Source organism: Phyllopteryx taeniolatus, chromosome 15 (assembly GCF_024500385.1).
Source record: "Phyllopteryx taeniolatus isolate TA_2022b chromosome 15, UOR_Ptae_1.2, whole genome shotgun sequence".
Classification (NCBI taxonomy): Eukaryota; Metazoa; Chordata; class Actinopteri; order Syngnathiformes; family Syngnathidae; genus Phyllopteryx; species Phyllopteryx taeniolatus.
In genome coordinates this window covers 14,208,538-14,235,643 of record NC_084516.1, presented here as the reverse complement: position 1 = coordinate 14,235,643, position 27,106 = coordinate 14,208,538, and the positions used below count along the sequence as shown (strand labels likewise).

Genomic DNA, 27,106 nt, shown 5'->3' with positions numbered 1-27,106 from the left:
CCAAAATTCTGATTCTGAATAAGAGATATTTTAACATTATTCAGATTTAGTAGAGGAGCAGTATTTTAGAAATGCCTCCTATGGTGCAGTGCAATCTACAATGATGGGAAATCGCTCTGCGGAAACTCATTGAATTTATCTCATTTTTAGTGAAAACATTACTGTACTTATTTTAACACAGTTTTGACTTTTTTCTGAATTTGACCAGAAAGACAAAGACAAAGTTTTAAGATACAAGATCTTATTTTAAGAAACTTATCAAATCAATTGATACCAGTTCCATTGTCAGATTTCCCCCACCCCCCCACCCCCACATTTATTTTAGGGACAAAATGTATTGTTTTATGTGCCTCACAGTCAGGAAATCAGGGTTCGAAACTCCATTGAAAAGTGGAGTTTGCATGTTCCCCCATATTCTCAGAATCAGAATTATCTTTATTTGCCAAGTAAAGTATGTCCAAAAAACACACAAGGAATTTGTCTCCGGTAGTTGTCTCACTGGGTACTCCGGTTGACTCCCACAAATCCAAGAACGTGCATGTTAGGTTCATTGAAGACTGGAAATTGTCCATTCTGTAGGTGTGAATGTGAGTGCGAATAGTCGTTTTGACTATTATGTACCCTATGGTTGACTGGTGACCAGTCCAGGGTGTATCGCTCTTCTTTCTGTCAGCTGGGATCGGGTCCACTTTCCTGCGACCCTAAAGATTATAAGCGTGTTAGAAAATGCATAGATGGTATAATTATTTAAGTTTTCGAAAGTTTGTAGCTGCATGTCCAGTATGTTAAATGTTTATTCTTCCATTTTTTTGTCATCCCTCAGAGAAACTTATTGAAGGACTAAAATCTCCAGACGTATCTTCACTCATGCTTCCTGACCTGCTATCTTTGTCTGATCCTTTTGGCGGTTCTGTGGAGGACTCTGCAAAAGGCAACTCACGATACCCTTTGTTTTATCCATACAGTCAGAAATAAATGGATATAAGACACTATTTGGGTAAAACACCTCACTAATGTGTATCATTCTGCCTTCACTTAGATCACATCACTGCTGAGGCCTCTCTGCTGGGCTGTTCTCTGATCGCGGGTCCGTCCGCACCTCCAGCAGCTGCGAGCAGCACCGCCTCCTCCTCAATGTCCTCCGCCTCTGCTGCGTCTGCTCTGGATGAGTTTGCTCTTCTGTCTGGAGACTCTGCACAGGCCAAAACATTAGGTAGGCGTGTGAAATTTCCCCTAGCGGGTACTCAAGAGGTTCCAGCTTTGATCACAGGATATGTGGATGACTTATCATCAGACATTGGAATCTCCAACTGGTATAATTTGGAGTTCAACAAGTATTTTCTCAGAAAGAAAATAACTTAAGATTTCAAATTGTTATCATGTTAGGTGTCATAAGAGATGTCAACACAAATCTTGAGTCTTCAGCTCATTGAGGAGAGGTCACTAACTGGCGTGCCCGGACCCAGAAGTAGTCCCGTATGGACCCACACCTACAGCCAAAAAAGAAGGTCTAGGATTCAAAACCTATGAGGCGTTTTCTATTTCAAGCGGCACAGCCATTATAGGCTTTATGGAAGTGCTTTAGTGGATGACTAAACATTCAGACCAATTACATGCTAGTTAAGACAATCCAGAAGACCTTACTCAGCCAATCAAGACTGCATTTCAGGCGGTAATCAAAACCAAGCAGACACCATTCAAAGTGGTGTAGATCTGATACATTTGACTTCTGTCCATCATTAGATAAGCAAAACACTTGTTGATGGAGGCCAGTGGAGTAATGTTGAGGTTATGTCCATTTAAATCAATGGGAGGGAGAGTCAGCCCAGGTCAACTGAGCGCCATGTAACACTTAATATTTGTATTCTTTAGCATATTTATTATAGTCATGTGTTATACATGTATTATTAGCCTTATTTGTTTACTACCCAGTGTAAATGCCTGTGGAGTTACTAATTGGTTTCAATTGTTGTGGGAATGTAAGCACAGTCATATGTCACTTGGAATGTACATGGAAAAAGGGAACTGCATTCAGATTGTCAGCATTATGAGCTTTGAACTGTGGCATGAGTCACATGAATTTGGAGCTTTGAACTGTGGCATGAGTCACATGAATTTGGAGAAGAAGCGAAATCATTGGAGTGGCACAAACGCAGCTGCCCTTTACTTGTCATCCCGCTGAACGAAAGCGTTTGACTTTCCCTGTCTGAGGCGACTGTGAATCAGAGCAGAAGTGTCTGTCTGGCCACCTGCTGCGTGATACTAAATCAATGTGCTGGAGGCGCTGTGGCATGGCAACGACTCATCAAGCCGCCTTTGTGTGCTCATTCGCGCAGTCGCTGCTAATTTGTATCATGGTGTAGACTGCGGAAGAAGAGGTGCTAATTGCTGTTGGAAGCAGTAATGGCTACCCTTCATCAATGAATAAACAACTGGATAATACATTATTGAATAAATGTATTTTGTAGGTGTGCTTCATTCACCGAAGACAAACGCCTACTTTTTCTGTTTTCTTTTCTCAGTGTTTACAGTGATTCTCAACCACTCTTAATGTGCCACGGGAAATTATCCATCCATCCATTCTATTTATCGCTTGTCGCATTAGGGTCATAGGTAACTGGAGCCTATCATAGCTGATTTCGGACCAGAGGCATGATATACTGTGGACTGGTCACCCGCCAATCACAGGGGAAATTTCACTTTCAATTTGACTTCATTGGTACGAAAATTACCATTCATACAACAGAACACAGTGAACCCCAGCAGTTTAGTGCTCCAGGTGGTGCTAAGTCACTTAGCGTCGGCATGCCAAAGCAAGATGAAAGTGAAGCTTTTTGGAAGGTGTTTGTCTCGTTACTTCTGGCATGCATGTAGCACAGCATTTCTAAAAAAGAACATCATACCAACAGGCAAACATGGTGGTGGTATTGTGATGGTCTTGAGCTGCTTAGCACCTTCAGGACCTGGACAACTTGCTGTGATTGATGGAACCATGAATTCTGCTCTGTAACAGAAACTCCTGAAGGAGAATGTCCAGCCATCGGTTTGTGATCTCAAGCTGCAGCGCACTTGATTTCTGCAGCAGGATAGCAATCCAAAACACACCAGCAAGTCAACTTCTGAATGGCTTAAAAAAACAAAATGAAGGTTTTGGAGTGGCCTCGTCAAAGTCTAGACTTGAATCCGATTGAAATGCAGTGGCATGACCTTGAAAAGTCCTTTCATGCTCGAAAACACTACGTTTTTGCTGAATTCATACAATTCTGGAAGGAAGAGTGGGCCAAAATATCTCCACAGAGATGTGAAAGGCTCATTGCCAGTGATAGAAAACTCAGAATTTCAGTTGTTGCTGCAGAGGATGGCCCAACCACAGGTTTAGGGGGCCATTACTTTTTCACACAGGGCCAGGTAACTTCGAATAGTTTTTTTTTTTTTTTTTCTTAATAAATGAAATCACCATTTAAAACCCCTATTTTAGGTTTCCTTGGGTTATACTTGTCTGATATTTACATTTGTTTGTTTATCTTAAAAAAGTGGGGAAACTATGCAAAAATATAAGAATTTGAGAAGGGGGGGCCAATACCTTTTCACAGCACTGTATGTTCCCTTAATATAGTCAGAGCAGCTGGGAATGCTAAGTTATCAATGTTATGTCACCATCATTCCTGTCACACTGTGTTGCGTGTTTTTGTTTACACATTATGGTTTACAGTCCTGTTTTTGTTTTAATACCTCATTTAAAAAAAAAAAAAAAACACCATTCCAGCAACACGTTTTTCTTCATGCTTTTGAGATTGTAGGGTGAAAGCTGCAGCTGGCTATTAGTGTGGACTGAATGGGTGGCAACTGTGGGGAAATGAAATGAAAGTGTATTGTGGGTAATAACCTGTCAGCAACATACAATATTGAAAAAAATTAATTATGAACTAGTTAATTTTTGGAATGGTGAACTGAACTTTTAACTACTTAGCATAGAAAATGAACTTTCCCAACACTGATCCTGTATTATGTCACATCGCAATATATATTGCAGGTTTAAAAAATAAAAAAATAAATCGCAATGTCATTTCCCCCCCCCCATATCATGCAGCCCTAATCGAGACTCACTGGTTAGCCAGTTAACAGCCAGCCAACGCTATACTCTCATTCGCTGATGGTCACGTCACTCAACGAGGCCAGGCCCCACCTTTTAATGCCATTGACACTCAAATGACAGATACTACAGTAGAACATGAGTGGTGACCCCAGGTGGACATCAATAATACTGCACTTCACGTGCACATCTTATTGTGCTTTAATAATGCAGAATCATTTTTTTTCTCCCAATTACTGAATCAATGAGAGTGCAATACTCAATTTTACATAATCGATAGCTGCAGCCCTAATTTTATGTCACAGAAGACATTTTATTGTGGCAGTATTATACCTTCGCTGGGTTTTGCATTAAAGGCAAAGTGGAATAAATACCTGATCTTCTGTTCCTTCGATTTTTGCATGTAAAAGAGCCCTTTGAATCGCTAACTTGTAGACCACGTTTTCTGCAGACTCATCCCTCCTCATCTCAGACTTCGAGCCTCAGCAAACCAGCGCTGAGGTGGCCACGGAGGACGAGTTTGACCCAATCCCCGTGACCGGACGCAAGAACTCCCAAGGTACGTTATTACAAAGTGTCGTCGTACTAAATACTCCAGTTTGTAAAGATTACAGAATCAGCTGCTTGCGCTTTTCTCACATCTTCACCTAAGAATGTTTAAAAAAAAGTTTCGGAGCTCTAAAAAAGCTCAATTCTGCTTTGTCTTTCTCTCTCCTCCGTCCTCCACCCTTCACCCTGTGCCTTTCCCTTCCCAACTTGTTTGCTCGACCGCCTGTTGCCCCCCCCCCCCCCCGCCCTCCTCCAACCTGCCCTCCCCCGTGTCCCTTCCGGCCAGTTTCAGGAGGCCACTCGCGCAGTAACAGTGGTGGCTCTGAATCCAGCCTGCCCAGCTTGGCCCGCTCCCTCCTGCTGGTGGACCAGCTCATCGACTTGTAGGCCGTAACCCCCACCGCCCGCTCAGTAGAAGCCGTAACACTGGATTAGAGTCATGCCATAGCTCATTTACGGCCGCCATCTTCTTTCTAGTGTGTGCGTCCATCCCTCGCCATCCGCTCCTTTCCCATCCCAGCAACATTATTGGCTTCACCACCTCACCATTCTCTCATCTTTTTCCTCTCCATCTCCATCCTTTCTCAAGCTTAACCTTTGAATATGACATGATGTCTGATAGCGAAAACAATAGCTCATTGTTGTCATGTACAATAGGCATAGTGCTAAGTGATCGTAGTTCATTGTGCACAAGTGAATTTGTCGTTGTTTGCCTTGGTCAGATTCTCCTCCTGCCCTGTTTTATTTGCACATTTTAAGAGCTTAAAATTCATATTTTTCAAAAAGGGAGACATATCCAGTATAAGAGAGAGAAATGTAGTTTTGCTTTCCCATTATTGATGAGTGAACGATATTAAACCACCTTATTTACGCAAAGGAGAAGCAATAAAAGGGTTCTATTATCAGAAGGCAACATTTGAGCTCAAGGCTTCACAAACGAGCCTTGTCTTGCACCTTCGCTTGTGCATCAAGCGTCCAGACTAAAAAAAAATAATCCCCCCTCCAACGTCACTTTCAAGCCTCACATCTGCAACTTGGTAATAGCAGTTGTCTCTCAAGACCGGCACCAACTCATCCCTCCTTCATCCTCACCAAAGTGAAAACCACACCTGTTTTTACTAAAAGGAATAAAACTACAAGATTTCAGGGTTTCGCGAGTCCGATTAAATATTAGGGCCACGCTGGATAAATCGTAAAATTTTGAGGAAAAAAAGTTGTAATATGACTTCATTCTAGTAGACGTTTTCCAGTAAAATAACAAATAAACTTTTGTTATTTTACTCTTAACTTTACTCTAATTACGAATTGTGAATTTTTTTAGTTATGAGTAATAACTTTATTCTACTTGAGTCACAACTTTATTCTCGTATAAATTGAGATTACAACATTATTCCATTTACAAATTCGGACTTCATTCTCAAAATATTACAACTTGATTTTACTTAAAAATTCTGACATTTGTTTGAGCACTACGACTTCATTCCGTTAAAATTTTACTTTTTCCAGTAATGCAAAAAATGTATTCTCGCGTGTTACAACTTGCATTTTAAAATGAGACATTTTTCTTGTAATATGAGTATTTTTTCTAGGTAAATTGCAACTCCATTCTATTTATAAATTTTGGAAATTTTTTCTTGTAATATTACATCTTTATTTTAGGTACAAATTATGACTTGTAAAACTATGACATTAATATAGTAACATTACTTTTTTACTACGACTATTCTTGTAATATGACAACTTTATTCCATATACATAATGACTTTTATTTGATTTTAATTTTATTACGTTTATCTTCTTAATATTCACATTTATTCTAGTTCTTAACACTTTCGTCTTGTAATATTTAAACCTATTTTCATAATTTTACAATCTTTGTGGCCCTAATATTCCTTTGTAAAAGTGAAATGATCAACAGTGCTCCTGAACTGGCAAACACAACAGGAAATAACGACACACAACAGCAAGTTAAAAAACACTACAGCAAATAACGAATCACAACAGCAAATCGAAAATGCAACGACAAATAAACATAACGACAAATAACTAAACAACAGCAAATAACTAAACACGGCAGCAAAATAACTAAACACAACAGCAAAAGAAAAACAAAACAACAAATGAAAAAAAATGAAAATGTTCTTTTATTAATATTTTCTGCTGTTTTTATTTGTTGTGATTAGCTATTTGCTGATTTTTTTTTTTTATTTGTCGTGTTTAGTTATTTGCTTTTGTTTTGCACTTCAGGGCCACTGTAATGATCTCAAGAAGAAGCGTTTTTGTTCTATAAAAGGGAAGTTAAATAACATTTGTACAGTGTTCTGTTGAAGAGTTCATCCTTAAAGCTGCTTAAAAATTAGCCATAGCCACATAGCCTTCATTTGTCAAATTACTCTGAATAAAAACATTTCCTTGTGCCATTAAAATATATGTGAAACACAGTGGAAATTGTGCAAAAAAAACAAGGCTCCAAAACAAAGTCCTTTCACTCCACTATATTCTAATATTATCTTCTATTTTGAGGCAAGCAATGGGTTGCTTTGCAACTCACACTGACAAAGCAGCTCATCTAATAGCGGTTAGCGGTGTGCCAGCTCAATTGAAAGACTCATGTTTCTGTTGATGCTTATGTGAGTAATATTCAAACAGCAGCGCATAAATCGACCAACTATTAATATTCAAGAGATTTTATTTTGAAATTCACACGTTCTTGTGAGAATTTAGTCGGAAATCATACAAAAAAGTAAAACACAGTATTGCACTCTACACTACATTTATGACTGGAAATGTTTTCCAGCAACATGAACAAGACACTCTAAAAACACAGGAACAAAAATGCCATACTTTTTCACAAATACTCTAAATTTCAGTGTAGTTCCTTTTTTTTTTTTTTTTTTTTTTTTTGTAGTCCAGAGGTATCATATTTTCTAATCTAGTATTCACCCAGTCTACCACAGTACAGTCAATGTGGGATAAAAATGCAATGTTGACAAATTTGAAATTTTTTTTTAAGGGATGAAGTAATCTTTACCCTTGTCCCCACTCGGTATTGCCACTACATTACTTCCTCATGGTGACAGGCATTATACATAGTACTTGTCTACAATCATCTGGTTTTCATTAATTGGATGAAAGAAGAAATGTCCGTTTTTCCAATATTTTAGGCCGTTACCAGGGGGTCTCTGACATTCTTCAGTCCAAATGCACAAATGTTAAATACTTTCAGCATGTTCGACATTCGCTTGTTAGACTGGTTGAAGTGGGGGGGTTCTGTCTCATGCAAATGCTGAGTACAGCTTTCATTACCGTGATGGGGAAGGGCAACTAAGCGAGTGGCTGCACAGTGTTGCCAATTTAGCGACTTCGTTGCCAGATTTCGTGACTTTTCCGCCCTCTCTAGTGACTATTTCACCCCCCAATGTGGTGTGTGGGGTGATGCTCTGTGCAGCCAGACTGCAAATGAATGGAACTTAAACAAAGCCACCACTGGCTAATTTAACCTTTTACATAATCAAGTATGTCCCCCACTAATGAAAAAGTATTTCTAATCCCAACAAAATTATTGGATGATTAGTTGGACTTGGAAATACAGTGCCCAAACTTTTCATACCAAATTCTGCTAAATGCTCATGAGAGCAGGCTGGACGTTTAACATTTCTTTTCATCCATTCCCATTTTCTTTAACTCACTCAACACATTTCTAACATTAGTGTAAATACAGTAGTCAAGCCCTCCCCATGTACATAATGAAGTCACTGTCATATAGCTTTACTTGTGGATATATATATATATATGACTTTGTTTCCTGTCCATAAATGTTAATATGAAAAGAGTGATAGAGAATGAATGTAAGAAATAAATATTAGTCTTAAAAAATATCTATAATGACGTATATCCCTCAGATAATATTGAAAGAATATATGAATATTTCATTCCTCTTTGTGGACCGAGTGTGTGTTGGGAAGAGTTGTTTTTGTGTTTCTCTTATGATATGATATATGATATGTTAGCTGTGGAAATCCTGTTCAATCCCCGCTCCTCTTTCTTTGTATAAAGTGTTTTCGTGTGTTTACATGGACTGATATGAAGGACTATATTTTTATTCCAAAAAACAAAAAAATGTTTTCTTGCCAGTGGGATTTTTTGTGTGTGTGTGTTTGTCCCCATTTCATTTCTTCTGCCGGACCACTCGGGGAGGAAAACGTGTACTTTTGTGAAGCTTAGTCTCGCTTTACCGATTTGAGTTGTTTTGGAAAAGCATGGCGCGGTGTTTGTGTAGGTGTCCAGTGTGTGTGTGTGCGTGTATGAATGTGTGTGTGAGTTCCAGTACCTGTGTTGTTGTTTTCTGCAAATCTGGCGAGGTTACTCTCCCGAAAGCACAATGTTGTCTCAGGTGGAAAGCTACTCTGAAAGTCACATGACTTTGTTGGTCAAAATGCACTCCGAGGAGGAAAATGTCAAATCTGCCAGGCAAAAGTAGCATTGTGTTGGTTTACACCAGGGGCGGGGAACCAAATGCCCACTATGAAAATTCAAAAAACATGTTAAAGTTTCAAGTAGTGATGAATGGGTCTTCGCACCCCCTTTTTCGTGGTAATTCTTCGAAAATGATCGCCAAACTTTGATGCCGAGCTCTGCCTACATTAGATGGTGCAGGCAGGCAGAAACGCTTCACAATTTAGAATGACGATACCTGCTTCCGACTAGATCAAGTTCCCTAATCTCAGTTCGTCACAAAGTATGATCCCTGGAATTTGCCCGAAAGGCTGCTTCGAACCACAATGCCAGACTTCCTGTTCAATTGCAGGCATGGGTGATTGAGACTTTTTTCCATGCGTCCTGTTATGATAGACATGTCCATTCAAGTTCTTGTTGATAAGTGAAACAGGTGTTGAGGGCTAATTCTTTCACTTCCGGTGCCGCTACTGAGTGAGTTTTGAGTGGTTGCGGTTCGCCATTCGCTAATTTACCTTGTCGTATGTATTTTTCTCTAACCTATCCTGTTGTTATTTACTGACAAAATGAACCCATTTGCTGTTTTTGTGCTCAGGCCAAAGTGGCATCCAATTATAGTGATCCAATTACAAGCCTTTTTAGAGTCAGGGCGTCAATTACTCACGGATTATCACTATTCGCTGCAGGACTTGGCCCTTGACACTGTAAATAAAGGGAGTTTTGGGGCCCCCAAAAGGTGATTCATTTGTCAGAAGAAAAATACCAGAAAACACTATTCTTAGAGGGCCTTTGCACTACTGAGTGCTTGGGCCCTAACAGGCAACTCATTGTGGAATTATTAGTTTCACATTTGAGTCGCTGCCATGCTCCGCCCCCATACAATGGCGAAAACTCAATTTCCTTGCAATTTCGTCTCACCTGTATGTCTATTATACATGATTCAAATTTGGTTTCATTCAGACAAATTGTTTTTATATTGGACGAAAAGCTGGAAATGGTCAAAACGCATAATGTTCACTTCAAACCAAAATGGCTGACTTCCTGTGTCTTTGCGGGTGTTGGCTATTGAGACTTCATTGGGGGTCAACTCATGATAGACACTGCTACCAAATTCCACGGTGCTAGGTGAATTTTGGGGCCTGGGGGAGCTACCAAGCTAATTTTAGGAGTTCACACCTGCAGCTGCTACCAAAGTTAAGTTTTCACCAGTATGAATCCCCGCAAAATTGGGTGAAAACAGGAACACCCTCATAATAGAGATTTTGATTTGTTTTGGGAATTTCATAGTGGGCCGGATCAAAATGCCACGTTGGGACCACGGCTGTATGTTCCCCACTGATAGCACTATATGGACAAAAGTATTGGGACAATTGGCCATATACAAAGCAGGGGCATATGAATGAATAATGTTTTGTTAATCGGTAACTTCTTCCTGAATCGAGTCTGCACATGCGCAGGATAGAAGGAGATTGAATAGTAAATTGCATAAGAAGGGAGGGTGGGATAGAGTCAGCATTTTGTTTGATGTGCTATTTAAGCATGTGAATTTCAACGAAAACAATAATAGCTTCATAGGTCCTGTATTTTGGCTATTTAGATCTCCATGGAGTGACTCTCTTAACATTTAAGAAAAACACCTTGGTTTGGAAAAACTGGAACTCAGGAATGCGTGGACAATTTTAGTTCATATTTCCCGTTTACTGAGGCACCATCGAGACAATATTACATCCCAAATACTAGAAATATTTAGTTTGGCAAATTATGTCGCCTTTAAATCGAAGAAAACTTTGTTAATCCGTTTTTATGAGGCATTAGGGGGGCTCTTTGAAATCTCGGTGCCCTAGGCAATTGCCTGTGTGTGTTTGCCATATGGTAAGCCCGCCCCTGGCAGGAAGTCATAAGTGGAAGAAATTATATCGTTGGTCTCTTTATCGACCTTGCTTAATAGAGCCAAACTGTGACCACAAAGTTGGAAGCATGCAATTGTCCATAATGTCTCAGTACGTTTGTCCATAAAGTGGATTTGCTGTTGAATAACCATTTTTCTGTTAAAAAAAATATTTAAAAAATACTCCATGTTTGGCAAATGTATTTGAAATAGTAAAATGGGTTGTTTTGCTTCAAGATGTTAATCAAAACAGTAGCGACCTCGTTTGTTGCCCTCCATTTTGTCAAAGAGTACAGTCATTTGCAGTTTGAACCTATGCAACTCCCAAGCTTGGCACTAAAAGCATGCAAGCGACAAGCAGGCAGTGCGATCCATGTTGAAGCAGAAAGCCCCTCTGATATTTGAGCTGATGTTGTTCTTCAAGCCTCCTTGTTTGTGTTCATGGCCCACAGACCCGCATCAGCTAGAGCTGTGCTATCTTTTCTTGTCCTTCTTCTATTTTTGTGACATCGTTCTAAAGGGATGGTCAAATAAAATGCAAATGTGAACGTCAGCTTGTGGGTTGGTGATTGATTAACACTCATTGGCATTATTGTTTTTTTTTTTATCCATGTTTTGAAACATTAAAAATACAAAAACAAATATACAGTTGCTTAACAAATGTATCAGACCACCTGTTGTGAAACGAGAAGTGAAGCATCCACCATTATGAACGGTGAACGCTGCATTTTAGTATTTTGAACAAGAATGATACATTTTAAAGTGAATGTACTTTTTCCTACCCAAATACAGTGGACCCCCGCATTCTCGCGGCTCGGCACCCGTGGAATCACTCATTTGTGGATTTTTTTAAAATTCAAGTATTTCTCCATTTTTTTTTTCTTTTATTGGGGGTAGCTAGTAGTGCTCCGATCAATTGCGCACAACAGTAATAATTACGCTCATTTTATATTAAAATACAACACACATCATTTTCGAAATCGCCAGCTTATGATAACAGTCAATGGAAAACCCTATTGACAGGCTAGCTAATAATTAAATGTAACAAATATTCACACACAAACGTCATAGTAGCACATACAGACAGGTAATATCTGTTAAAAACGAGTTTATTCAAGTTAAAATGTGACTTTCTCCTTCGCTCTTTTTTTTGAGCTTGCAGTAAATGAGTAGCTCAATGCATGCACCGCACCACACTGCCCCAAGAGGCCGACGTGCGCACAGCAAATAGAGCAGATAGTCATTGACTGCATAAAAAGACACACTTTATTTCCCTGACTGTGACATTAAATCAGACTAAACTGTTTCTGTTTTAGGTCAATTAGGTTTACTAAAATTATTTATATTTTGCTAAATTCCAGAATAGTGACATGATTTTTTCTGTTTTTTAATATAGTCATGGTTAAAAGCATTGGGACATTTTTAGCCATGACTATTTTTCTTTGTTTATATTTAGATATTTTACTTTTTACAAATTTATAAATATCAAATAATTTTTGGGGGTTTGTTTTGTGAATCAAATTTGAAAATTTGTGTATAACAACAATATTCATATTTTAGCATGAAAAATATCACTTTGGGTAAAAAGACCTCCATAATAGTGTATTAACCATTACACAATTTGTACCCAAATCTGAGAAGTCAGAAGTGAATGAAGCATAATATTCAACCACTACAACTAATTTTTCTGCGCAGGAATGCAAGTGAATAACTATCATTTAAACATTTTCATCAGGACTTAATGTGCTTTTGCTATATATTTTTTGTAAAACTGTAAATTAAAATAATATTCGTAACAAACTGTTTACCGTATTTTCGCGACCATAAGACGGACCGTATTAAAAGTCGCAGTCTCAGTTACGGGGTCTATTTCTGTATTTAACACATACATACGGTCATATTATTGGGCGCAGGCATGGTAAAACATACGCTAGCTTAAAACATACGCTAGCATGCATGCACGCTAAAACGTATGTTTTTAAAAAGCCAGCGGGAGCAAAACTGTGTTCGATTGTACTTTATTGATGTATTTAACAATGTAAACAGTGAGTTCGGTTGTACAACCCCATTTCCAATGAAGTTGGGACGTGCTAAACATAACTAAAAACAGAATGCAATGATTTGCAAATCATGTTCAACCTATATTTAATTGAATACACTACAAAGACAAGATATTTAATGTTCAAATTGATGAACTTTATTCTTTTTAGCAAATAATCATTAACCGAGAATTTTATGGCTGCAACACGTTCCAAAAAATTTGTGACAGGGTCCTGTTTACCACTGTGTTACATCACCTTTTCTTTTAACAACATTCAATAAACGTTTGGGAACTGAGGACACTAATTGTTAAGCTTTGTAGGGGGAATTCTTTCCCATTCTTGCTTGATGTACAGCTTCAGCTGTTCAACAGTCCGGGGTCTCCGTTGTCGTATTTTACGCTTCGTAATGCGCCACAAATTTTCAATGGGAGACTGGTCTGGACTGCAGGTAGGTCAGTCTAGTACCCGCACTCTTTTACTATGAAGCCATAGTAACACGTGCAGAATGTGGTTTGGCATTGTCTTGCTTAAATAAGCAGGGGCGTCCATGAAAAAGACGTTGCTTGGATGGCAGCATATGTTTCTCCAAAACCTGTATATACCTTTCAGCATGAATGGTGCCTTCACAGATGTGTAAGTTACCCATGCCCTTGGCACTAACACAGCCCCATACCATCACAGACGCTGGCTTTTGAACTTTGCGTCCATAACAGTCCGGATGGTTCTTTTCCTCTTTGGCCCGGAGGACACGACCTCCACAATTTCCAAAAACAATTTGAAATGTGGACTCGTCGGACCACAGAACACTTTTCCACTTTGCATCAGTCCATCTTAGATGAGGTCGGGCCCAGAGAAGCCGGCGGCGTTTCTGGGTGTTGTTGATAAATGGCTTTTGCTTTGCATAGTAGAGTTTCAAGTTGCACTTACAGATGTAGCGCCGAACTGTATTTACTGACATTGTTTTTCTGAAGTGTTCCTGACCTCATGTGGTGATATCCATTTACACATTGATGTCGGTTTTTGATGCAGTGCCGCCCGAAGATCACGGGCATTCAATGTTGGTTTTCGGCCTTGCCGCTTACATGCAGTGATTTCTCCAGAATCTCTGAACCTTTTGATGATATCATGGACCGTAGATGATGAAATCCCTAAATTCCTTGAAATTGTACTTTGAGGAATATTGTCCTTAAACTGTTCGACGATTTTCTCACGCACTTATTCACAAAGAGGTGAACCTCACCCCATCTTTACTTGTGAATGACTGAGCAATTCAGGGAAGCTCCTTTTATACCCAATCATGGCACCCACCTGTTCCCAATCAGCCTGTTCACCTGTGGGATGTTCCAAACAGGTGTTTGATGTGCATTCCTCAACTTTCTCAGTCTTCTTTGCCACCTGTCCCAGCTTTTTTGGAACATGTTGTAGCCATAAAATTCTAAGTTAATGATTATTTGCGAAAAACAATACAGTTTATCAGTTTGAACATTAAATATCTTGTCTTTGTAGTGTATTCAATTAAATATAGGTTGAGCATGATTTGCAAATCATTGTATTCTGTTTTTGTTTATGTTTAACACAACGTCCCAACTTCATTGGAATGGGGGTTGTACTTTATTGAAGTATTTAACAATGTACTCACTTTATCTTTTGATCAATCCTCATCCACAAATCCATCAAAATCCTCATCTTCTGTATCCGAAATGAACAGCTGGGCAAGTTCTCCATCAAACATGCCGGGTTCCCTCTCGTCATTGTTGGAGTCAGTCTCGATGCCGGGGGGCTGTTCAGCAATGATGCCGGCGTTATCCTGCTTCCTCCACTTGCGAACCATGGATTCGTTGATCTTGAATTCTCTCGCGGCTGCTCGATTCCCATGTTCCTCCGTGTAACTGATAGCTAGCTAGCATAAATTGTGCTTCGTAAGCGTGTCTCTTCGTAGGTGCCATTTTCGGGGGGGTCCTTAGCCAAACCGATGTTGTTTTGCACAATGCACATACCGGCACCGGCAAAATTTTAAGACTTTTAAGTGCGCCTTATGATCGTGAAAATACGGTATTTATTTTTCATTCTGTTTGATGACATCATTAATTAATATTTGTATAAAGTTTAATATCGAGTGCCATTTTTCTCAAGTCAAAAACACTACAAAATTTCGGGTTGCTAGAACAGATTAATAGCATTTCCGCTCATTTCAATTAGGAAATGTGTTTTGAGTCATAAGTGTGGTCAAGGAACAAATTCAACTCATATCTCAAAGCACCGCTGTACATTTACAGCCACTTCCCCAAAAATTTATCCTGATGTTTTTTTGGGGGGTTGGACTCCGCCAAGGCTGCCCTTTGTCACTGATTCCGTTCATAACTTTTATGGACAGAATTTCTAGCTGTTCGCAGCAGAGTGTGAAGCGGCTGGGATGAGAATCAGCACCTCCAAATCTGAGATCATGGTCCTCAGTCGGAAAAGGGTGGAGTGCCCTCTCCAGGTCGGATGAGATCCTGCCCCAAGTGGAGGAGTTCAAATATCTTGGGGTCTTGTTCACGAGTGAGGGAAGAATGGAACGCGAGATCGACAGGCAAATCGGTGCAGCGTCTGCATTGATGCGGACTTTGTATCGGTCCGTTGTGGTGAAGAAGGAGTTTAGCCGAAAGGCGACGCTCTCAATTTACCAGCCCATCTACGTTCCTACTCTCACCTATGGTCACGAGCTATGGGTCGTGACCGAAAGAACAAGATCCCGGATACAAGTGGCCGAAATGAGTTTCCTCCGCAGGGTGTCCGGGCTCTCCCTTAGAGAGACGGTGAGATGCTCAGTCAGCCGGGAGGAGGATTTCACACTAGAGCCGCTGCTCCTCCACATCGAGAGGAGCCAGATGAGGTGGCTGGGGCATCTGATTCGGATCCCTCCTGGACGCCTCCCTGGTGAGGTGTTCCGAGCACGTCCCACCGGGAGGAGACTCCGGGGATGACCCAGGACACGCTGGAGAGACGTCTCTCGGCTGACCTGGGAACGCCTCGGGATCCCCCCGGAAGAGCTGGATGAAGCGGCTGGGGAGAGGGAAGTCTGGGCGTCCCTGCTAAAAACTCCGCGACCCGACCTCGGATAAGCGGTAGAAAATGGATGGATGGATGGTTTTTTTGTATTTTTTTAAATAAAGGCAACTTCTTATAGAGCTGCCTTTTTATTACACAGGAATATAAGATGTTGTAAGCCATTGTAATATGAACTATTCAAGATAAAAAACATTTGTACCTTTTACATTTTACAGCTATTCATGGTCTAATGTCCAGCTTCAGTTTTGATGGGATTATTTTAAATTTATTTTTCAGTTGCTTATTTGATTTTTCATTTAGTGTTAAAAACTCCTGGCATACATTGTGGTCATCAGGCTTTTAACTGCACTTTTTAATTCGTTAATGAAATTATTATTATTTTTTGTTATAAGCAGTGTCTCAATTATTTGATATTTGTTATGTCTGAGTAAAATGAACTTTTTTTTAATTCTATAAACTACTTACAACATAACATTGTAATCTAGAGCATTTATTAACAGATTTTTAAAAATTTTCCAAAATACCCAAACTTTTTCTAATGTAAAATATGTGCCAATAATCAATGTTTATTTTATCCATATACAGTCCCCTCCAGTATTGGAACGGAAATGTCAATTCCTTTGTTTTTGTTATATACTGAAGACATTTGGGTTTTCAGATCAAAAGATGAATATGAGACAAAAGATGAAATTTCCAGCTTTTATTTCATGGTATTTACATTTATTTGTTCTAGAGGTGTTAAACAACTCAGGACAGAGCACCTTTTGTTTGAAGCCACCCACTTTTCAAGTGAGCAAAAGTATTGGAACAGACATTATTAAATTAACTTAAAGTGAATAACATTGAATATTTGGTGGCATAACCCCCACTTGCAATAACTTCATCAAGCCTGCAAGCCATTGACTTCAGCAGACTGTTGCATTCTTCATTTGAAATGCTTTTCCAGGCCTTTAATGCAGCCTCTTTCATTTCTTGTTTGTTTCTGGGTGTTTCTCCCTTCAGTCTCCTCTTCAAGAGATAAAATGCATGCTCTATTGGGTTAAGGTCCGGTGATTCACTTGGCCGGTCTGACCTTTCACTTCCCTTCCCCCCGATGAAGTCCTTTGTTGTGTTGGCAGTATGTTTTGGGTCATTGTCTTGTTGCATGATGAAGCTTCTTCTGATTAGTTTGGATGCATTTTTCTGTAAACTGCCAGACAAAATGGTTTTGTAGACTTCAGAATTCATTCTGATCTACCATCATGAGTTACATAATCAATAAAGATACCTTCACCGCTGCCCTGTGGAGGTTGGCAGTGATGTCACTCACTGTTGCTTTTGGGTGTTTCGTCACGGTTCTCACAATGTATCGGTCATCAACTGCTGTTGATAACGTTGGCCGACCCTTTTGATGTCTGTTGCTCAATCCACCAGTAGTTTCTTTCATTTTCAAGACATTCCAAATTGTTGGATTGACTACGACCGATGTTTGTGCAATAACGCTGATCGACTTTCCTTCTTCTCTCAGCTTCAAAATGGTTTGCTTTTCTCCCATAGACAGCTCTCTGGCCTTCATGTTTGCTTAATAGCAAATGCAAAAACTCAATTTGCAGGTGAAACCCAAAGTCAAAAACAAGCACCATCTAATGTTTTAGGAATCAATCTCAAAGGCAACACCTGAGCAACTACAAACACCCATCAGTCACATACTTTTGCTCACTTGAAAAGTGGGTGGAAAAAAAAGTTGAAAAGTGGGTGGCTTCAAACAAAATGTGCTCTGTCCTGAGTTACCGAATCTAGATTTTAAATACCATGAAATAAAAGCTGAAATTCTCCACTTTTGTCTCATATTCATCTTCTGATCTGAAACCCATATGTATTCACAATACAACAAAAACAAAAGAACTGACGTTGCAGTTCCAATACTTTTGGAGGGGAAGTGTAGCTGATACATTCTGATCAGGTAAGAACAAACATCAAAGCCTCTTTAAGTAACAACCGACTACATTTTTGGTGTCAACTTGTATTTTATTTTGCTGTTCATTGTTTAGAGTTATTGCTGTAACGTTCTTAAATGTGTAGAGCAATGAAAAAGGTGCCCGCTGTCCATCTTACCTGTCTATTATTTCCAGACGCAGACCAGCAGGTGGCGCTGTCCGGTAACGCACAGGAAGACGGTGGTGGGACTTCGCCGCCAGCGCAGGCCAACCAGGAGACGCAAGAGAAGATCACCGAATGTATGACTCCCTCAGAAGAGTGGAGCGGACCTTCCCCCAGCCTGGAAGCAAAACCTGTAGCCTCGCAGGATCAGACACCCAGCAGCCCCCCCACGCCCGACATCTTCCTGCTGGCCCCTTTCAAAAACAAAATGGCGTCAAGTAGCACCTTCTTCATCCCTGAACCGCCTGAGTTGTCACCCGACATTTTCCTCCAGGCGCCGTTTGGCAAGAGGAGGGATCGCGTACTGGCCGGCGGACAGTACCCTCTGGTCCAAGGGACGCCGCTGCCCCAGCAGCCGGTAGCAGTGCACCGTGTGGTGTCCCGAGTGGGCCAGCGAGCCGCCGTGGGCTCTGTGCCCGTGGGGCCGCTGCACTCTTGGACCATAGGGGGGCGGAGTCCGGAGGACCCGTTTAGCGCGGCGCCATTTCAGCCCAGATGCGCCCAACACACGCCTTGACTACCAAACCGTTTAGTAGCATTTTGTACAAAAATACTGCACTGCAGTTGGTGGCAAGGTTATATTTGGGGTTCCTTCCTTTCACACAGGGGAAAATTGTTTGTTGAGTGCACATTTAACATAGGGACTTCATGCACATGGAATATATATAAACCCCAATTCCACTGAAGTTGGGACATTGTGTAAAACATAAATTAAAACAATACCATGATTTGCAAATCCTGTTCAACCTATATATAATTGAATACACTCCAAAGACAAGATATTTCATGTTGAAACTAATGAATAGGGCCCATGACACACATAAAGACAATCAGCCTGTTTATTTTGCCGGTTTTGCCCCTTCCCGACCAAGCACATCAAACGCCAGACAAGCAAAAGTCTTATAAGATTATCCTATAAGATTGTCCTTAGGTCAGTTGTGTGTTAAGAGTGGATTTGTCCTGATTTTAGGGCCCGAAAGAGGTCATAGCCGACAATCTTCAATAATGAACGTGTTCAATATTTACGACAATGTCTTCATGTGGGGGAGATCCGACTTCTCTAGAGTTATGATTGTAACCAATCGAGAAGCACCCTGACGCAACAACAAGCAAAGGGAATTAAAAATTAGCATGTCTTATCAAATGTTGTTTTCTTTTTGTAAAAAAATGGGTTCCCCAAATGGCAAGAAGTATTTTGCAAAGCAACTCATTTTTGTTGAGAACATTGTCATTTTATAAGGCTTCCAGCTCCGGCAACCTTCGGGAATGTTTGGAAAACATCGTCGCAAAGCCGGAAGTGCTGCTGCTGCTTCGGTTTTGTTAAATCACGTGTGATCAAGTGCGATTTCGAGTTTGTCGTTTGAGCAGAATCTTTTGTGTGTGGTGTTCTGTGTTGATATTATCGGTGTACACCACACACACTATGACTAAAACTGTTAAATGCCGGATTTGTTATCTTTGTGTGTGGGGTCTGTCACAGATAAAAAAATCTTTCAAGATTTGCAAAATCCTTGTGTGTACTAGGCCTTAGTCATCATCAAAAACAAAGCGGAAGTTTGGTTCCTAAAAAGTACACTGAATGTTATATTATTGTAAGCCACTGAACCATTATGCACAGTTTGAATAATTAACACTGTGCTTACATTTACAAAAGTGCTAAATTACGATTCAATTCAAATGTATCGCACGTAAAAATAACAATTGCGCCTAAACAAATGTTTGCAAACCAAATGAACCAAAGTTAAATACAACTGAACTTTTTCGAGGGCAAAAAAAACGTTGTTTAAACTGCAAATGTACTTAAAAGGTAAACATTTACAACTTTTTCGGGGGCCAGGGGGGCCCACTGGTTCGTCCTCAAGTGCTGTGTGTTTGGTTGTAAGATCGTATTTGGCTAAGTACTTTGCCACATACCGAACACTATGTACCACTAGGGGGAGCCTTTGTACCACTAGTAGTCACACTTTGAAACCAATACCACAAACCATAATCCGAAACACTTGATCATTTCAAACTTTTCTTACTACACTACCCTTTAAAAAGAAATCGCTTACAGATATGTTTTGAAAAAATGTGCTGCAAGTTCGCTCATCCAATACATGCAGTGGAGTCTCATAACGTTCGCTAACAACCCAGGCTAAACTTAGCTCCTCCACGACATACGAACTCTTGCCTCTTTGTGCAGATGTATCACTTCAACATGCTTCCTTGATACCAATGTACTACTTCCCTACTAGACAGGGCTTTGCAACCATCTTGCGACATCTTAGGGTGTTTCAGAAAGAGGACGGAAACCGTGAGGTGTGAAGAAAACGCAAATCGATGAATTGTGAACCGCGAATATGCGGGGGATTGCTGTGTCGTTAACTTTTTGTACAATTCTTCTAGTTCACCATTTTAGGAGTTTTACTACTACAGTATTTACGAGGCAAACTGATGCTTTTCACCAATGAAGCGAAGTACCTCGCTCATTTCGTTGTTTCTGTATCACACAGAGCACAACAGCACATTTCCCTTTTTTAGTCCGAGCGTGTGAATTCTAAAACGGAAGCGACACCATTTAATGAAGGCTTTATGAAATGTGTTCAAATAAGTGTGGTTTGATTGTGAACTGAAGTGAAATATTACTGTACTGTATAACAAAATGTTACTGTAAAAGATGTCACATAAGCGCGCAATTTTTTGTTTTAGTGGCTTTAAAGTATATTTTTTAGTTGTGACCTTGAATGTTGCACCAAAGAAAGTTGTCAATTTAAATGTAATAATCCAGAAATCGCACCTGTCGCAGGAGGGGTTAAAGCACGGCATACAATGTCTACTTGTGTCGAGTCTTCCAAATGATACAAACTGGAAATTCTTCAATGATTTCAGGCTCATTACAGCTGCTTTAAAATTGCTTTACTTGATTTTGAACCTCCTGGTACAACCAATAAAACATAGGTATTTGACAAACAAACGCTAATAATGTACTGAAGTTCTATAATAAACTTCGTCAATGCAATATCTGTTTAGGAGGAGTTTCTGAAGTGACTGTTACACTTTGTATTCAATTAAAAGGGACATTTTTGAACACACCCAAGCTTCCAATGTCAGTCTGTCATTCTGATGCGAAAATGTACACCATCCCAATCTCCATTTCCGAGTTGAGGGAAAAATGCTTCTCCCTAGTGGTTGGGAGTTCAAAATAATGGGAGCGAAAACTTGAAAAAATAAACCCCAAACTGCTGCTGTTTCATGAGCACTTATCTCAAAGGTGATTCTCCAATAAATTAACACAGAGTAATCCTCCATTTGAAGAACTAAAAAGGAGACGAAGAACAACTGTGAAAGACGATACACTCCAGTTGATTGAAGTACACAAAGTGTCACTCGATGTTACATTTGTGCAGAGCACATGGAAGCTTTTGGGTCATGAGTATATGTGAGGGCGAATTGCAATCTGTGATTCCTAAGTGGAGATGGGGGGGGGGGGCTTTCTGAGCTTTGATTACAAATTAGTGTAATTCAACACTGCGATTTTTTTTTTTGGTTCCTCAAACTATGGAAATGTGGAGTGATTATTAGGAAAATATATATGCAGTAGTCACTGATGGTGTAGTGGTACACTTGCCTGACTTTGGTGCGGGCAGCGTGGGTTCAGTTCCCACTCAGTGATGGTATGAATGTGAGTGCGGATGGTTGCCCGTGTCTATATGTGCCCTGTGACTGGCGACCAGTTCAGGGTGTAGTCTGCCTTTCGCCCGAAGTCAGCTGGGATAGGCTCCAGCGCCCCACGACCAGGATAAGCAGTGTTAAAAATGGATGGATGGATATATGCAGTACAGTGGTGCCTTGATATACGAGTTATTTGTTTGTACTTATCGCAAAACATCTTTCTCTATTAAAATGAATGGAAATGCGACCCTAGTGAGGATAAGCGGTACAGGAAATGGATGGGTGAAATTCAGTGGACCCTCTCATACTTGTGGTTCACCTATAAGCAGATTTTGTATTTTTTTTTAATTATTTCCTTTTTAAAAAGAAAAATTTTTTTTTTTCTCTTTTTCAGTTTTTTTGGGTGGGGAACCAAACCCGAATTTTTGTTTTGTTTTGTTTGTTTCGTTTTTGTTTTCCCAGTGCAATTATAATGGCCGTCAATTATTTCCAAACTCACAGAGAGCCACAGCAGAGGGATGAAGAAGCTACATGCGGCTCTGGAGCCACGAGTTGCAGACCTCTCCCTTAGATAGTGACAGAGGCTATTTATTCACTTTAACAACCAGACATTTATTATCACGAAGACCTTTATTTGTATGAATATAATGATACTGTAGAGTTACCTCCCGCATAGGTGTGGTTCACAAATGCATGTTGTTGTTTTTTTTCTGTGGAGCATATCCCCAGTGATTTGCTGAATAACTCACCGATTTATAGTTTTTGTGCTTTTTCTAACTGTCTTAAGATGACAGAAGATGTCAAAGCCCTGTCTCAATAGGAAAGCAGTGCAAAAATTAGTCAACGAAATATGCTGACATTGATACAGATTGACTAAGAGACAAGCTTTGTGTGTTGGAGAGGTGCTAAGGAAATAAGTTTAGCCTGGGTTGTTAGTGATGGAGCGTCTTCGCCGCATCCGCTCCACTGATGCATTATTTTTTTTAATCAAATCATCTGTTGGCGATTTATTTTGAAGGGTAAGATGAGTTTGAGATGATAATGAAACTGTTGGAATTTGAAAGTAATTTACAGCCTACAATTGTCTTTATTTTCTACCTCCCCCAGTTTGGATCACGTTACTCCAGCATTGTTGTGTCATTTATCATTTTCATGATTGTTAATTTTTTTCTGTGGTGGGATATGGACTTTGTTATATTTTCACATCCGTATGTCATTGTTGCTAGATCATTGTTTTTCTCGTCTGCTTCCTGTATTTTCCCCGAGACGCCTTAAATGAGGAAACAATGCATCGGCCTTTTCAAATAAATAATAAAAAAAAAAAAAAGCATATGGAAATTATATATACAGTATTAGGATTTACTGTCATCCACTCCACCTTTGTGATTACTTCATAGGATTTGTCCCCGGAGCATCTACAGCAGCAATAGGTTGCGGTTCTCATTAACTTTCAGGAAAAATCTGCTCCAATATATGGCAAGAACTCTGTTGGTTATAAATGAAATGCAATTTGAAACATTCCAAGTTTAACATGGATTTTAGTTCTACATTTCACTTCCCTTTTACATACCAAACACACTGAGTTGAACTCGGGGTTCTTTATGTGTTTAATACAGAAGATACAGTAGCTGAGCCACACGACTTTGTACCCTCACGACATGTGGCATCTGTAAAGCTGACATTTGCAGCGGAGGTTAAAGACAAAGCCTTGAGTGTGTGCGCTGCCCAACATTTCAACACTGACCCAAAAAAACTCGGAAATTTTCCTGACAGCTTTGTGGAATTCAGACTACTGGTTGTTATGTCACATCTTTCCTAAGTCAGAAATAACTGCTCCCATTCGGTACCCAAAGCTAATAAAAAAGCCATTTAGGTTATTTTGTTATCCACCTCTTCATTCTTTTGGCAACTGTCGTTTTATCTTGTTTATCACCATCTCCATCTTCTTTGGATTCATGACTTTTTCCAGGGCAGGAAAAGCAACATTATATATATATATATATATATATATATATAATTGTTTTTGTTTTTAACCAAACACTTCAACCAGACTTGTCAAAACTGTTTCATAACTTGTACAGCGTGTGCATTTCTCTGGAATTGAAATGGCTCACACATAAACAGAAAAACAAAGGCATCCATCAATGCTTTGAAACGGACGGAAGCAGGCAGGTAGAGAAACATCTCATTCTTAAGTCATCTATCACAAACTCCAGACGCTGCAGATTTGAGCCGCATGCTGATTTTTCCAGAACGACAAACCACAAAACTCTTGTGACGTCAACCTCTCACACTGCAAACGATTCTTTTTTTCTTTTCTTTTTTTTTCACAGTTTATGACAGTTTTAGAGATTAATGTCATACCTCTGGTTCATCAGATTGAATGAAAATGCGCCATAATTATTATTTTCTTGTTGTAGTTTCCATAAAAACCAAGGAAAGAATTTATTGAAACAACTATTATTACAGGCTTAGGGGATTCATTGACATATTTTCACCCCAGATTTCCCCTTTGTGGAACACACCTTCAAATAAACAAACTGGATTATGGTAATTATGTCACACATTCTACCCATTCACACCGACGTAAGCATAATCATCATTCCTTTTTTAAGGAGCTCTCATAATGTTAGTCATTCTAATTATTTTTTTGAGCCACTGACAACTAGAATGCGTACTTAACTCCATTTTCAAGTTAAGTGCAGAAATAAATAGAGAAACGGCATATTTTTCCAATTGTCTAAATCAAGGTTCAGTTCCAATTTTTGACATAAAGGGTCCAGTCCATGATTGCACTCAACACTGCACCAACTCCCATTTCCAAGATGGCCACACCCATGAAACCAGTCTTCACCTCCCACAAAGTGAGATTTAGAGATTGATAGACCAGTCGTCCCCAACCACCACTTGGTACCGGGCCGCAAGAGAAATAATGAATTATTTCCGTTTTATGTATTATTTTCGTCAGAATGAGCTTTTATTTTGAAAAATGACCGGATTGTCTTGGTGACGTCTCCGTCACTTGAGCGCCAAAATGTAACCAGTCTCCCGAAGCTAGCGAAATGAGTACGAAACAAACATCTTTAGAAACTTTCTTTTCGAAGGAGAAAAAGGCTCAGTGAAGAGACAGGAGAAGAGCCTACGACTTCCCCCCCCCCCCCCCCCAAAAAAAGAGAAAGCTTTTAACAGACAATACCAGGAGTCCTACTTGAAATATGGCTTTATAGCGGCAGGTGATTCCCACATCCCGAACCCGCTGTGCGTAACATTCGGGGAACGGCTCTCTAACGAGGCGATGTAGCCTTCAAAACTGCTTCGCCACGTGGAGACCAATGGCGGCGGCCTTAAAAGTGTGTTCGTGACAACAACTCCGCCGGTGTTCTGGATGAAAGTCGTGGCAGAATACGCTGAGATCGCCACCACAGCACTGAAAACCCTGTTGCCGTTTCCGACATCCTATCTGTGTGAAGCGGGGTTTTCTGCAGTGACAGCAACCAAAACAAAACAGCGGAGTAGACTGGACATAAGCAACACACTTCGGGTGTCATTGTCTTCCATCACTCCCAGATGGGACCGTCTCGTTGGAGTCAAACAAGCTCAGGGCTCCCATTGATTTGGCGTTATGGTGAGTTAAAATGTTCATGCACTTTATATTCGTTTTGGGGTGTAACTTTATCTTATTTTGAAGGCATGTTTAAACGTTACCATATTTATAGGCTAGACACGATCAGGATTTTTGGGGCCGATCACCGATCAGTGAGTTTAAAAAAACGATAACCGATCCAATCACAAGATGGAGGGATGTCTACTTAAATGACCTGTTCATTTACTGTATATACTTGTCTACTTAATTGCTAAAAAATATATTTTTACAATCAATAATGTATCTTTGTTCCTCTATGTATGCCAGTGAGGCATAGTAACAGACAGAACAAATGAATGGCAGGAAGTAAATACAGTAATTAATGTATCCACTTTTTGTGACATTTTTGTTTGTTGGTGTGCCATGACATTTTTCAATTGTAAAATATGTTCCATGGCTCCATAAGGTTGGAAATCACTGCTCTAGTCAGATCGTGTATTCCAATCAGTCAGGTCAAACCAACATTACATGACAGAAATAATGGGTGCTAACTTACTGTAATTAAATGACTTTATTTTTAATTAAATGACTTCACCCACGGAGTTTGCATGTTCTCCCAGTGCCTGCGTGGGTTTTCTCCAGGCACTCCCGTTTCCTCCCACATCCCAAAAGCATGCATGGTAGGTTAATTGACAACTCTAAATTGCCCGTAGGGGTGAATGTGAGTGCAAATGGTTGTTTGTTTGTATGTGCCCTGCGATTGGCTGGCAACCAGTTCAGGGTGTACCCCGCCTCCTGCCCGATGATAGCTGGGATAGGCTCCAGCACGCCCGCGACCTCAGTGAGGAGAAAATGAATGGATGGATGGACTTCACCCACACTGAAACTTTAGAGCATGATTCGACAGAACGGTGGCATGTTTACGTCCAACTACTCGTGCTACCGCTAGCTTGCTAGGCTACATAACATTTTATTGCCTGCTTGCGAGCCGTATCGTATTAAAAGTACGTGAACATACCTCAAGCAAGCCTTAAACGAACATCCGCTCCTGTCCTGAATACCGGTGACCATCAACACACGTTTTTCCCCATTTTGTCCTTATAATGCCATCGGCGCGCTCCACTCTTGTTGTCGTCGCCACGGTAGCGAGTGTATCCGGTCGCATTTGAGTTGACAAGATAAAGCCTAATGCTTGTAAAAAACGTGATGCGGTGGTATCGGAAGACAAGATTTTATTGCAGTAGTCTGACATAGAGCAAATTTGTCTTGTAGTCTAGTCAGAGTTCAACATTACGTGTTGTCTGTCTCAGACGTGTTGTTTGTTCCACATCGGCGATTTTATTTTATTTTTTTTAAATAACTTCATTGGCCGTCAGATATTTACAGTACTTCGTCAAAAGACACGCAACAAGGCTAAAAATAAACTAGCCTTTGGATTCAAATATACTGTGCACGCGGCGACGCGGAGTTAATGTCTTTTTGACAAATTATGACATTAAAGCCGATCAGCATAAACTGCTAAATATCAGCCGACACCGATCAACTGATAAAAATCGGTGTAAAGTCTAGTTATTTATCATCTTTCATGAAATATTGATAGATTTGACAGCTGTTTGGACTTGTGCCTCTATTACACTAACCTTGCAAAGCCT

The 27,106-nt window shown here is 40.1% G+C and overlaps 2 protein-coding genes across 7 annotated transcripts in view; both read left to right on the top strand.

The window, feature by feature from the left end:
* The window catches only part of LOC133465183 (AP2-associated protein kinase 1-like), a 37,115-nt gene extending 15,824 nt beyond the window's left edge, over positions 1–21,291 (top strand). For 2 of the 3 annotated variants that reach the window (XM_061747686.1, XM_061747687.1), the window contains 4 exons: positions 824–931; positions 1,040–1,213; positions 4,545–4,652; positions 18,190–21,291. In XM_061747686.1, the coding sequence (XP_061603670.1) occupies positions 824–931; positions 1,040–1,213; positions 4,545–4,652; positions 18,190–18,734 (935 nt within the window). In that variant the 3' untranslated portion in view covers positions 18,735–21,291. Of the gene's footprint in view, positions 1–823; positions 932–1,039; positions 1,214–4,544; positions 4,653–4,928; positions 11,539–18,189 lie in introns of those variants that run through there. The other variant, XM_061747688.1, reaches the window with a different exon arrangement.
* A 3,393-nt stretch (positions 21,292–24,684) lies between these two features.
* Positions 24,685–27,106, top strand: part of LOC133490064 (calsenilin-like) — a 75,266-nt gene continuing 72,844 nt past the window's right edge. For all 4 annotated transcript variants that reach the window (XR_009792098.1, XR_009792099.1, XR_009792100.1 and 1 more), the window contains exon 1: positions 24,685–25,496. The gene's annotated coding sequence lies outside the window, so the exon portion shown is untranslated. The remainder of the gene's footprint in view (positions 25,497–27,106) is intronic.